At 52.3% G+C, this 13,576-nt stretch overlaps 1 protein-coding gene across 1 annotated transcript in view; it reads left to right on the top strand.

The window, feature by feature from the left end:
* Positions 1 to 630: 630 nt before the first annotated feature.
* Positions 631 to 13,576, top strand: part of plxnd1 (plexin D1) — a 51,841-nt gene continuing 38,895 nt past the window's right edge. Inside the window, exons 1-4 of the mRNA XM_086116730.1 lie at positions 631 to 2,013; positions 6,026 to 6,202; positions 12,730 to 12,861; positions 13,297 to 13,397. Of these exons, the coding sequence (XP_085972856.1) occupies positions 805 to 2,013; positions 6,026 to 6,202; positions 12,730 to 12,861; positions 13,297 to 13,397 (1,619 nt within the window). The 5' untranslated portion in view covers positions 631 to 804. The remainder of the gene's footprint in view (positions 2,014 to 6,025; positions 6,203 to 12,729; positions 12,862 to 13,296; positions 13,398 to 13,576) is intronic.

Raw genomic sequence — 13,576 nt, 5'->3', positions numbered from 1 at the left:
CGCTCGAGGCGAGCGAGGGAAAGAGGATCAGGGGATTTTTCAAAGTGGGAGGGGGCGAGATCGAGTCAGGTCACCCGGTCGAGAAATCGGCCCACCTCGGAAGACCAAGCGTGCAAGAAAAGTCCAAAGGGAACCGCAGTGGTTTCGCGCGATGCGCTCGATGTGTCGAGAGCTCGTCGCGCGCGCCGTGGACATTGAGACGATTTCAGATCTTGGTCCGACCGACCCTTTGCTCATCTCTCCTTGGCGGCGGGCGACAGGCGAAACCGCTCTCCTTGAAGACCATATCAGCTTGCAAAGCACAAAAATATCAGCCCGTGAGAAGCAAAAGTGGACTGAAGTGAGGCGGCCGGACTGTTGCCTCTTGTCGCGCACTGAACCGAGCAGTCCGGCCCGGGCCCACGAACGAGGGCGAAAATGTAGCTTTTGTGACAGCGGCGCCGCAACTACGCGCGCGTATCGTTGAGCCGAAAAACGCCCGCCTTCATCCGCTCAGCCGAGGAGGGAAGGACGAACGCGCATTTATTTGCGCTCGCTCCACTCGGAGGCGCGCATCGAGAGAGGGCCAGAGGAGGCAGCCTGCAACGTGAAATGAAAGCGAGGGGGGCGGGGTGGGGGGGGGGGGGGTGAGCGGGGAGAGGAAGCACGACTCGCCTTATCGCGTCACTCCGGGTCGAGGCGCAAAGCGCGAAGCAGGAAGCAGCCTTTCCTCTCGGATTGTCGCCCCGGGAACAAGCAGGCAATTTAGTCGCCGCTCAATGCGCCCCCCGGCCCAGAAGACGCGAAAGGCGGCCAGAAGGAAAGATGCCTCCTCCTCCTCCTCCTCCTCCGATGGGGATCGCTCTCGCGCTCCTCGGCGCGCTCGCGGCTTCCTCTCCGGAGCGGAGCGTCGGCGCGCCGCGCGTCCAGCGGCAGTTCTACGCCCCGAACCGCACCAATAATTTCGCGGTGGACGCGGCGTCCGGGAGGGTGTACGTGGCCACCGTCAACAGCCTGTACCAGCTGGACGCCGCCCTGCGCGTGGAGGCGCACCGGAGCACGGGCCCGGTGGAGGACAACCTGTTGTGCCACGCGCCGCAGCTCCCGCAGGCTCCGTGCCAGCACGCCAAGTGGCCGACGGACAACCACAACAAGCTGCTGGAGCTCGACCGGCAGCAGGGCGTCGTGGTGGCGTGCGGCTCCGTGTACCAGGGCTTCTGCGAGCTGCGCAAGCTGGCCAACGTCTCCCAGGCGGCCGTGGAGTTCCCGCCGGCCGGCGACAAGACCGTCTTCCCCAGCATGCTCAACATCGCCGCCAACCACCCGGACGCCTCCACCGTGGGGCTGGTCCTGCGCGCCCGCGGCGCCGGCACCCGGCTGCTGGTGGCGGCCACCTACACCGGCGCCGGCACGCGCTACTTCCCCAAGAACCACAGCAAGGAAGACCTGCGCTTCGAAAACACCCCGGAAATCGCCATCCGCTCCTTCGACGTCGGCGACCTGGCCAGGCTCTTCACCTACGACATCAACCCGTCCGAGGACAACGTCTTCAAGATCAAGCAGGAGGCCAAGGCCAAAAACCAGCTCCACTTTGTGCGCGCCTTCCACCGCCAGACCTACTCCTACATCGCCTTCAACAACGACGCCAAGACGGGCCACAAGGAGAGCCAGCCCAACAGCGTCCTGGCCAGGATCTGCCTGGACGCCGCCGGCCAAAAGCCCAACGGGCCCGAGAGCCGCAAGCTCACCGAGTCCTACATCCAGCTGCCCCTCCAGTGCGGGCGCGACGGCGACATTTACAACCGCCTCCTGTCCGTCTACCCGGCCGACGTCCGCGCCGAGGCCTTCCTCTTCGGGGTCTTCTCCAAGGGCGACCGCGGGACGGCCCTGTGCGCCTTCAAGTTCGCCGACATCGAGGAGGAGATCCGCCGAGGCCGCAGGAGCTGCTCCAACTCGCCCACCGGAGACGTCCAGGTGCTGGACAGCGTCATCCAGGGCTCGGGGGCCGCCTGCGTCCAGAAGTGGAACCTGGTGGTAAGCCGCTCTCGCTCTCTCTCCGTCAAACTTCCTCCAAAAGCAGACGGCCCCTTTCCACATTGTTTCCGTTTGGCCGAATGGGACAAATACAGACGCTGGGCCAAAAACCTTGGCCTGCCCTCAACTACGACACGAGTAGGCCCCATACATACACGCATGCGTTATTTATTTTGGATTTGGAATGACATGCCGGACAAACATAGTTCATTTAAAAAATGGAGTGAATTGATTTTTTGTGAGGGGGGGGGGCAAACCCCCACTAACAACAACCCACAAAACAAGTTCTTGGATTTAACCTTGTTTCTTATTCAGCGGCTTGCGCCATCCTTGAATTTCAAGAGAGCCCTTGAAAACCACAGTATGGGATTATTTTGTTATTTGCGTCAATGTCTTTGTTGTTGGGTTAGGATCGAGGGGGGGGGGGGGGTCATGCATGCATTGGCAACTGGAAATATATGAAGAGCTCGTAGTTTGCGCACGTGCACCTATTTGTTCCAAATGTCATTTTAGTTATTCATCTGGTTAGCGAGCGCAAAATCGTAGCCGACTCTCTTTCTAATTTCCTAATGCACAACAGCTGTGGCTAAAAAGCCGAGCGCGGGCAGTCTTTGTCACCGAAATACGCGATTGCGGGCAATAAATGGGGCGAGATCATCGTCAAGAGCCTTTCAAATCTCCACAAGGTGATCACCGCAATCTTTTCAAGCTTCTTCCTCGACAATCACGTCGTGTTGTTTGCGCTACGCTAAAAACAAATACGCTACAATATGCGGTTGCTTCGAAAAGAGGTTTTCCCGACAAGAAGGTCAGTGGTCGCCGCGACTCCGGGATGTGTGCCGGGGTCATTCGGTGAATGCGTGCGTGTGCGTCTTAGTGGGGATCCCCCCCCGCAAACGTCCACTTCACTCGTTGAGCTTCAATCCGCGGAAGACCAACACCCCTGCCACAAATTGTTGCCGAAGCTCCAGCGCCACGCTCAAGTTACGGGAAGGCTCTCTTCAGTCGCTTGTCAAATCCAAAAGCTCACCACCCTCTCGGCAAAACGTGAGGCGCTGTCCTCTGTCGGCGCTTCTATTGTTTGCCTCTTCCCAGCATCTGTGACTTGAGTTTTACGGGGGAAGTGAAGCCACCGGCAGCCATTTTACGTTGACGCTCGCTAAGCCGCCTAACTTGAATACATTTCCACTTTATTTTCTGTCCCTGCGACAAAATTGTCACCGGGGTCCAATCGACGGACCGGGGGCTATTTGTGACCCGCCGTCCACTTTTCAGCGGCCCGCACGAAAAGAAAACAACTGCAAATGACATTTGACACAGGCCACAAGGTTAGTTCAAAAAGGCCAAGGTGGGCAGAGTGAGAAGTGGGACGCTGTCAGAAAAAGAGCTGCCATTACTGTCATGCCTCGCTATCACGCACTTCGCCGCTTTGCTGTTTCACAGATACGGCTCGCCAAATTTACTCTGTGACAATACTCACAATGTCGACGAAACGTTTGATGAAGGCATCACATGAATGAGCCTCAAGTAACTGTTGGTCACCTGTTTTTCTTTTTTTGGGGGGGGGGGGGGGGTTCTGATGTGGAGATGCGTCTGCTGTAATTTGCATAGCCGGGTCTTTCTGCGAGATTGAAGGCCGTTGGCCACCCCAAAAAAAATCCTCAACAATTTGCCAATAAAGAGCTGCGTTGTCTTTCTGGTACGCACACAAATGGAGATGCTATCTTGCCTTTCAAAGTACACTACGTGATCTTGATTTTATTTATCCGTGTGACATGAGAGCACGGTCACATGGTGGAGAGCACAAAAAGAATGCGTCCGGCAACAAAATCATCTCCACCGCTTTGTGGGGCAATCCAGGTGAAAAGGTCTTTGCCGCGTAAACGTTTCTTCAGTCGTTCTTCAACAGCGGTCAGACTCCTTCCCAAATCTCGGATCAAATGACTTTGGCGCACGATTGTTTGCAAACGCCGTCTGCTCGTGCTGCCCGAGCCGCTGAGATGTTTGCTCGCAAGAATGGGGCAGGCTTGAGACTTTTGAGGAGTGAACGTTTTGCAACCGCGCCGCGGCGCCAGTCGTATCGGAATGGAGTTGTGTCCTTGCAAACGGCGTCTCTGACTTGCAATTTTGCCTGACGTGTTGACATGTGAGCCTTTGACGTCAGTCAGTTCAATCCCAAAAAAAGCAATCCTGATGCATATGGCACGCATGCTCATAACTAATCCTTATCGTCGTATCTGACAGTAGCATCTTTGTATGAATGGGGGAGGGGGGGGCATGAAACAAAGGCCTATTTGTATTTTTTGCCCAAAGTAAGTCAGAGTGTCATCAAACACGATCCAAGTCAAATGACTGCGCTGTTGGTCGCTCTCCAACGGCAATTCCTCATGCATACCAAAACGCAATATTTCCCCCGGAAGGACATTTCACGCCGTGTTGTCGCATTCCGTTCACCAGCCTTGTTTTCTCTTTGTAGTTGTGTCACTGAAGTGAAGCGCGCCCAGAGTGCTTTGCGCGCAGTCTCGGACAACATGACGCCATTTCTGTGGAAGGTTTGCACCAGCAGAGAAAGCGCTCAACAAAGGCCTGGAAATTCCTCCACAACAGGGTAGAGCAGTTGATGACTGCGCTAATTTTGACACGTTTGCTTCTCGAAACGTTGGCCCCAGCGAGCCGATTGCTGGATAGTCTGTACTGAAAACGTGTCGGCTAAATCAGAGAACCCAACTCTCAACTCAAGTGTATGTCTCGAGCACTTTCAAACCACCACCGCTGTAGACCAAGTGCATCCAGGTCTTGATTTCCTCCAGAGAGGATCAAAATGGCCTCCACGAGAAAGCGACTTTTTTGCTCAGCGGGACCTCAATCGGACATAGTAGTGGAAGGAAATACCGCGTTTCCTTCAGATGGAACCCAATGGGAGCAGATCCGGTGTGAACAGCAGAGGCCCCAGAATGGAGCCCTGTGGAACGCCACACAACAGCGGGCATTTAGTGACTCAGCGCAACCGAGGCAAACGCAAACGGTTCTGTCAGCTAAATAGAAAGGCTTAGCACACCAAACGAATATGCCGGGAAACTATGTCGAGAGATTATCATGCTTCAGTCTTTCACTCGCATCTGAAGGCTTTAGTTGACCAGATTTTCTAGAGGCCACAACACACACACACACACACACGCACACACACACACACAAAAACAAAAACCTTCCCCAAAGAGCTAATTGCTCATTCTGGTGATTGGGGAGCAGGGGATGCTGAATGATTCCAATCAGTCACTCATCCCCAAGTGCCCAGTCACTACAAAGGGAATTTGAGTGAACGCAATTGCAACGTTTTGGAAATTGTGCGTTTGAGTGACAGTGGAGAGCAAAAGTAAGGCCGGCCCCTCGACCCTTCTGCTGTCAGGTTCCCCCCCCCCCCCCCCCCCACTCCTTAAAAAAAAATCTCCTTGTGACCATTCTCCTCAGTGATCTCGTTTGGTCGGAGAGAGACAGACATCTCCGCCCGTGCGTACTGAAGTCCTGACTAAAGACACGACTAATTAGTGACGAGCATTTCCAGTGCTGTGTGGCGTGAAGGCTGGCACCGGGGGACAAGCGCACACAATTTATGATGAGGGAGAGAAAGCCGCCAGTAGATTAGCCTGTGTCAAACCACTGTGCAAATATCCACGCTCGCTTCATTCCCCCCCGCTTTTTTTTGTTTGTTGACATTTTGGAAATATCGTACCGTTCCCCATCGACGGCGGTGCTCATTCTAGCGTGGCGCTGTTGGTTGATCGCTGTCTGTCTGCTCAGCGTGTGACAAAAGCAAAGCGCGAAGAGTGTTGAAGATGCTTTTCTTCTTTGAAGGGCTTTCCACAAAGCGGCGAGCGGTTTTGAAGCCTTGAGCGGCTCATTGTGATCAGCCCTCGTCTGACTCGTTCGCTTGCATCACTCGGTTTGTTCTTCTCTTTTCGTGCTTCGGAGCGAGAGTTGTTCATTTTTGGCCGCCCGCGTGTGTTTGTTGCAGCTGCAGCCGGAGCAGCTGGACTGCGGCGCGGCTCACCTGCAGCACCCCCTGGCCCTGCGGAGGCCCCTCAGGGCGCTTCCTTTGTTCCAATACAACGGCTTGAGCTCCGTGGCCGTGGACGACGTGCTCAACCACACCGCGCTCTTTCTGGGAACCTCCAACGGACGACTTCGAAAGGTAAGACGCGCGTACGCGAGCGCGTGGGTGCCCGCTCTCCAAAGCTCACGCGCTCCATTGAAGCGGGGCTCGACCACCTTTCGGAAAGCAAGAGCTACTTCTCGGCGAGCCATTCATGCGAAGGCTGACCGCTTTGACACACGCTTCGGAAATAAATGAAAAATCAACAAATTCTGGGACCTTGACCGGCGGGATGTCCTTGCCAACAATTTGTTGAGATTCATCCATGTGAACGCAATGATCGCGGCTATGACTCCTCGCAATCATGATGCCCCTTCATCGAACAGGGTTGGAAGCATATCAAGATGCAGTTCATTATTTTGAGAAGTGTTTACACTTTGGAACGACACCCCTCGGAAATCTCAATGTCCTGTGCCCGGTGAGCTATTTTCAGAACAGGTCTGCGGGGGCGCTGCCGATGTCATGCCGATAGGAATAATAGGAAGGAATTTGATTGCAAGTAGGTCAGTCCGTCTCAGTGCCACATGAATGACTTAACGACGGCGGCAGACGTCTCGCCACCGGCGGCCATCTTACGTTGCCACTCACTGGGCCCACCCACATTGAATACATTCATCTTCCATGGGGTTTTCACTTGAGTTTCGGTCTCTGCGGCAAAATTGACACTTTGGCAAACCTACGGCCTCGGGGCCATATGCGGCCCGCCATCCATTTTTCAGCGGCCCGCAACATGCCCAAAAACAAAAAAACTAAACGAAAAATGCCTTGAGACATGGGCCACAAGGTTCGTGAAAAGAGGTGAATAGTCCATCCAAACAGCGAAGTTCATTCTCCGAGCATCAAACACGCACCCATAACTGTGTTTGAAGTGGTAACAAAATAACAAGTTGTCAGGAACAGTGGCGACGTAACATGGCCGCCCTCTGGCTTCAAGAGATCGTTCACTCACATATATGACCGTGTTCAGTGCCCTGTCCCCCCCCCTCCCCCGAGCATCCTCTCTCCCCCAATGGCCCCCTCCTCCTGTTGCCTTCCAGCCTGACACACCAGCCGAAACATGTTAACAAGGTGGCTTGGCCACGTCTGAAGTGCTCGGGCTTTGTTGCGACCGCCTCCGACGCCCGCAGCTGGTGGAGAGAGAGAAAAAAAAAGTTCCCGTCCAATTAACAGCATTCCTGAATTCTGTCCCAAGCACATTCTTGGTCACCCCCGACCGGGCTGGCTCCACCTGCGAGCGCCACGGGTGGCGGCTCCTCGACCGCGGAGGGGAAAACCGACACGAGCGCGCTCCTGCCCGCTCGGTGCTTCCTGACCCACTCACCACTTTTGCAACATGAACAACAATCCCTCTGCCGGCGGTTTCATTCCCGGAATGACGGCTCTGCTCGAGCCGCGCGTGGGAGGGAGTCAAGGAGCGCGCCGATTGCGCAAGGGGCCATTCGGTGGAGGGGGGCTCGGGGGTGCCGAACTGCTGGCCCGCCAACATCCAGTCATTACTTGATCCTTGATCAATAAGGCTGCTTGATGAGACTTGGCATCATTTGCGCAATTGTCATTATTCACCAAATGCTCGCTTCCCATCGCTTACTGACCCTCTGTACTCAAATTACTGGTTGTGTTTATCTCTTAGGGGCTTGTTTGTACACTGGATTTTAGGCACACCGTATTAAGAGGAGCGCAATATCAATGAACGGATGATGCGTTTTAAAATCAATCAATCAATTAATTATATCAGATGTAGCGGGTTAAACGGCGCATTGTTTGCGAGGCTTTGTATGCGAAATAGCTTTGGAAAATGACTTGTACTGGCTTCTGTTTGCCGTGCGACGACACGGGTTTGCTTTGAAGGGAGGAGGAGATCCACTGACAGATGACAAAAAACAACATTTTTGAAAGTCGCTCGTCTATCTGGTGATCGGTGGTAGTTGGCCGCTGATGCTAACATACTACCTGGGTTGACGGTTCAACAGCTGGAAACGAGTCCATGCACGAACCATCCACCCTTTTTTTAGTCAGCGGCTCCCGCGAGTTGGCTGCGTCGTTGAGCTGGTGCCGGTCCAGCACCACGTAATTGCGACATTGCCGCCAGAAAAGATCCGCCGCTTATGTTGGCTCTCACCTGCTCGTGGGGCTACGTTTCCCATGAGACTTACACACAAATCAGGAGGCCATTCCTGTTCTGCTCTGGCGAAAACAGACACCTCCTGATTACATTCGGATGAGAACAACAACGCCAGTGCCGTAGGAAAGAATGGGAATTAAAGAGGACTAGCTGAAAAGCCCACATCATCCATACAAAAGGTGCACTGACAGTGTGTGTGTGTGTGTGTGTGTGTGTGTCTGTGTGTGTATATATATATATATATATATATATATACAGTATACATATATATATAGCAGTCCCACTCTGTTGGATGTTGCATTTTTTTTTTCATGGTGAGAATTTTGGCCCGAGTTTTTTCCACGGCAAGTGTGCTTAACTCATTCACTCCCAAAGACGTTTTTAAACGTCTTTTCAGACTTGGTCCAGAATTGGCTGGTACTGAATGAGTTAAATGTGACGTCTCCCCCAAAAATGCAGGCTTGTGATGTCAAAAGTGTCTTGGGAAGACGAAGACAAAAAATAATAATAAATCATGGCTCACGGGGACTTGAGACAAGGGCGCCCGATTGGCCCGCACTAAAAATAGCTGTTCACACATCCATGCATCTATCTTGATTTATATGGCGCTTTCACAACAGCTGCATCTTGAATAAATGGCTTTACAAAACAATTATACAGTAGAGCACTTAACAGAATACATTGACAGGAATAGAATTGTAACATTTGTAGTGAGGGATGGTACGTTGTGATTTCCTCGGAATGTCGGAGAAGTGATCCTTTGGAAATAATAAGAGCGCTTTACATGGCAAAAAATACAAAAAAAACAAACAATACAGACCAACAAATAAGGCATAGAATGAAATCCAAAATTAAGACAATCATAATATTAAAATGATATGGGTGTGACGGTGTGTGGAAAAAAAAGAAAAAAAAGGAGAGATTATGTTAAAAAAAAAACAAAAGATGTATTACGGGTTAAAAGCAGATCGGAAAGGGTAGGCAGGTTTTTTGTGCCATGAGTGTGTCTGAGTTGACGTGGGAGAGAGTTCCAGAGGAGCGGCGATCGACAAACAGAAAGACTTGCCCACAATGATGAAGATCAAGCGTTGCCTATTGACACGGATTCGTTTCCGAGCTGATTGACTCCTTCAATTCTTGTGAGAAATCAACAACATATCAATAATGACATATCACTGAAGGTCATATTGAGCACATTTCACAAGCGTGTATCAAAGTGGTTGTCCTTCGCATGAATCAGTCGCTGTCACCTTCCGAAAGGTCGCCGACCCCTGCTCGAGCCCGACCTCCGACGACTGAATGAATGAGCGAAGGGGTGCGCCTCGCTAACATTTGCCACCATGGTGTCGCTCCGTCGCGGTCTGCGAGTGCGGGCGCGTGCGCGGCTGCCCCGAGGACAGCGAGTGGCGGGCTGTTGCCGAGCTTAATGGAGCTGTTAGCGGGCGTAATGCGATTGTGGCTGCGACGAAAAACAGGGCGGGGGGACCCGCGCTGGCGCAGATTAAGTTACGATGGCTCTTTGGTTGCGTTTGGAGAGCGCTCGTGATCAAGTCATTTGGAATTACAGGCCTTTTTTTTTTTTTTCCAAATCAAAGAACTCTCCCCCGTCACAGCTGATTTCCACTTTGGTCTGCTTTTAAACATGCCCTGTCTGCTAACCTAATCTTACCGACATACTGCGACTAACCTACTAATACCCCCCCCCCCCCCCCACACACACACACAGTTTGATTGTGACCGTAGTGATTCATTTTGTAAACAAGCAGACTTTATCTTGGCCCACCACCACCTGCCCCTCTACTGCTCTTCATGGAAACCATCTGAACATTCACGGGGGCACGTACGGAAATGCAAAACTTTGCCAGGGAACGCCAAGTTGTTTTTTTCCCCTTCCATGTCACTTTAGGGGCTCTGTAGACGCACAATGGGACCTTCTTCTTTTTCTCGTCCCTTCTTGTATGGAGCCCAGCTGTGGCCACCACAGAGAGGCACCATACAGCAGCGGTCCCCAACCTTTTTTGTGTCACTAACCAGTTGAGACAAATGCATGCTTTAAACTACAAACAAAAGGACTACTAAAATACGCCTTATCATGTCAACATCATCATTTTGAAGTGGCATGGCAGGTTGATTGGGCACTCTTAATTGTCCCTCGGTGTGAGTGTGAGCACGGATGATTGTTCGCCTGTAGGTGCCCTGCGATTGGCTGGCAACCGGTTCAGGGTGTCCCCCGCCTGCTGCCCGAAGATGGCTGCGATAGGCTCCAGCACCCCCCCGCGACCCGTGTGAGGATAAAGCGGATCGGAAAATGGCTGGATGATGCTATATACGGCGTTAGCATCATTGCTACTTGCAAACGTGCTGATCAAAAGATGTGGCTGCCGGCTAGTTGTGAGTGACTAAACTGATCACGTTTACGCGGGCAGACTGTGCAAACAAGCTTTCCGCTTGATCGCTGGGGTGCTACTTGTTGAAATGATTCAACGGGATTCAACGAGTAGGAAGCCGTCGCGCGCACGACGGCTGGTGCGGTGGTCAGGGGAGGAGCTTCTCTTGTCCAAATGGCTTCGTCTTCGGATGTCGTGGCCGCGCGTTTAGCTAGCTGGCCGTTTGGTCAAGTTGTGACAATTACTTTCTGTTTTGGGCTTGTTTCATTTCTTGGCGTTCATTCTGTTGATTTCAACTTGCGAACCCACCATAGGAGGGGGACTCCGATGCGCGAGAGTCGCGCGCGTTTTACGTCACGTCTGATGGAGTCAATTTGCTCTCAGCTCGCCGCTGGTCACGTAATGTCCCGAATCTCGATCATAGAATCACCCAGCCTTATTTCTATTGTCACTTGGAGGGTAATTGACGGGCTGGGTGGTGTGTTTGACTGACGTCCAGCAAAAACAAAAACAAACAAACACAAAGACAATTCATTCATTTTTTCCCCAAGATGGCGCCTGAGTAGGCAGCCTTCGGCAAGTGCTCTTCAAGAGCCTTGCTTTTTTGGTGTTTTTGTCTTTTGTTTTGTCACATGTTGTTTGTTGTTTCATCGTGTGGACCTGAAATGGACTGTTTTCAGCGTTTTTTTGCCACGATATCCGTCAAAGGAGAAGTATCTGTGCTTGGTGGTTGCGCCTTCTCGGCAGCACGCCTGTACCGGCACAGATTTTGATTGGGACGAATGTCGGTGCTGGACAGGCCTGGGGCGCTTGTGTTTTTTGCGTATGTAATGGGCAGCATTTTTCACAGCCCCGTTTTGTTGAGTGGATATGTCGGCGCTGTGGGACAGTCGGCATTGGTGCGGCTGGATGGATGGATTAAATTTACTTTATGTTAACTGTTTTGTTAAGCGCTTTGTTACAACTGCCGCTGTTGTGAACGCGCTATATAAATCAGCATGTATTGTATTGTATTGTATTGTAGTCGTCGACATTTTTGCCACTCTGCTATCTGGGGCGGGTGTCCAAAGGTTTTCTTCCACGCACGCGGACTAAGCAAAGCAGACGAGGGCCACTTTGAAATTCTTTTGAAGAAATCCTTTGATTTTCTTTCTTTCTTTCTTTTTTGGTATGCAAGCACTTCACGTGTTCGTTTGAGCGATTCTTTTCAGGATGTAAACGTCAAAACCGTATGGAACACAAAGGCAAAATGCAGGACACTGCGCTCACTTGCTATCTCATATACGGAGATGAGCATTTTGTCATCTTCTAGTCCAGAATTGAATTGATTTCCTGCAATGTCAGGCCTGCTTCTTGTCCGGGTGTGCGGCCTGTTGTGCGCTCACTGCATCGCAGCCTTGCGTCTGTTTACTTACCGGCATGTTTGCTCAAGACAGAGGTGACGAGGTTTGGCAAGACCCCCCCCCCCCCCCCCGCCAAAAAAAACAACTTTTGGAAGCTGAGATAAAGCCACTCGTCCCAACTTAAATGTCCATCCGACTGCGTTTTACATTACCTGGGTGGATTCTGCGGGGGCGAATGTTTTTGTATGTTTGTGTCAATCATGACATAACGATTCATACTTTGTCTTTTCAAGAAGAAAACGCGGAAGAGCGGTGTCGTGTCTGATTGAGGGGCTTCCGATTCAAATCTTAGAAAGCTGTTCAATTGGATCGCCTGAATTGGGCGACTTTTGATGGGTTCAACTAGAATATCACGGCTTTTGTCCTACTCGTGTGGTACGTCGCCCAATGAAAACGTCGGAACTTCAAGTCCGACTTTCTCAATGCTTCTGCCCGTCAAATGACGCGGAGGGGCTTCGTTTCCGAATGGCCTGCGTGACGTCGTCGCGGAAAGTTCTGATGTCATACTTCATTTCATTTGTTTCATTCCTTTTTCTTTCCACACACACACACACACACTGACCTGTGCATTAGCGCCACGCGAGTCCAAAAAGACACTTGGGCCAAGCGCCATGTCTACCGTTTTTGTAACGCCACCCCACTTGTGTTTCGCAGCTGACTCTCACTCCAAACATGACGTCGGCCAGTCAGCGGACCCTGAAGCTGCCGGCCAGCGAACCCGTCCACCACATCATGACCTTTGATCCCAATGACAGGAGCTATCTTTATGTGATGACCTCCCACCACGTAAGACGCCCGTTCTGCGTTTCTTCTCCTTCGAAGGCTCGGGCTCAGCCAGCTCCAAATTGTTTCTGCGCCGTCGCTCGCGTGCTTGTGACACGACGGCACCGCGCAAAGTCGGCCAATGACCGCGACGCTTCCCAACTCCTTTTCATCGGCGGGCCACCTCGTAAATACGGTTGCCCTCAGGTGACCGCTTAGAGCGGTGAAAGCGCATCGTTGTCTAATTGCTCGAGGTGGCAAAAAGAACCGGCGGTTCCCGGTTCGGTGCAGTCAAGGAGCCATCACACCGTAGCGCGACACGGTACCAATCGCTTATCACACTCGACTTCACCGAGTGTGTTCATTGTCCTTTTCGGCTTCAGGTTTCTTCATTTTTGGGACAAGCGACGATCATTCCTTTTGGCATCTCCTGAGGGTTTGTGCTTTCTGCTCGAGCAGATGCTGCGGGTCAAGGTGGCCCAGTGCGAGCAGTGGACGAGCTGCGGCGACTGTTTGGGAGCGGCTGACGCCCACTGCGGATGGTGCACTTTGGAAAATAGGTAAGCTGGCGCCCCCGGCCGTACCCGCGCGCCACTAAGCCCCGCGGACGTCCGACGCAAAAGAATTCTTCCCGACCTTCATTGAGCCAAGGCGCCGTTACTTGGGCGCTCGGCGATTATTCCGCCAAATGGCAACAGGTGCTCAGCGTCCGCGTGATCCGAGAGCGCTTGTGATTGAG

This window comes from Hippocampus guttulatus, chromosome 1, assembly GCF_054856545.1.
Source record: "Hippocampus guttulatus isolate MCC_2025c chromosome 1, RoL_Hgut_1.0, whole genome shotgun sequence".
Classification (NCBI taxonomy): Eukaryota; Metazoa; Chordata; class Actinopteri; order Syngnathiformes; family Syngnathidae; genus Hippocampus; species Hippocampus guttulatus.
Note: the sequence above shows the minus strand (reverse complement) of the source record. Positions and strands in the feature narration are given on the sequence as shown.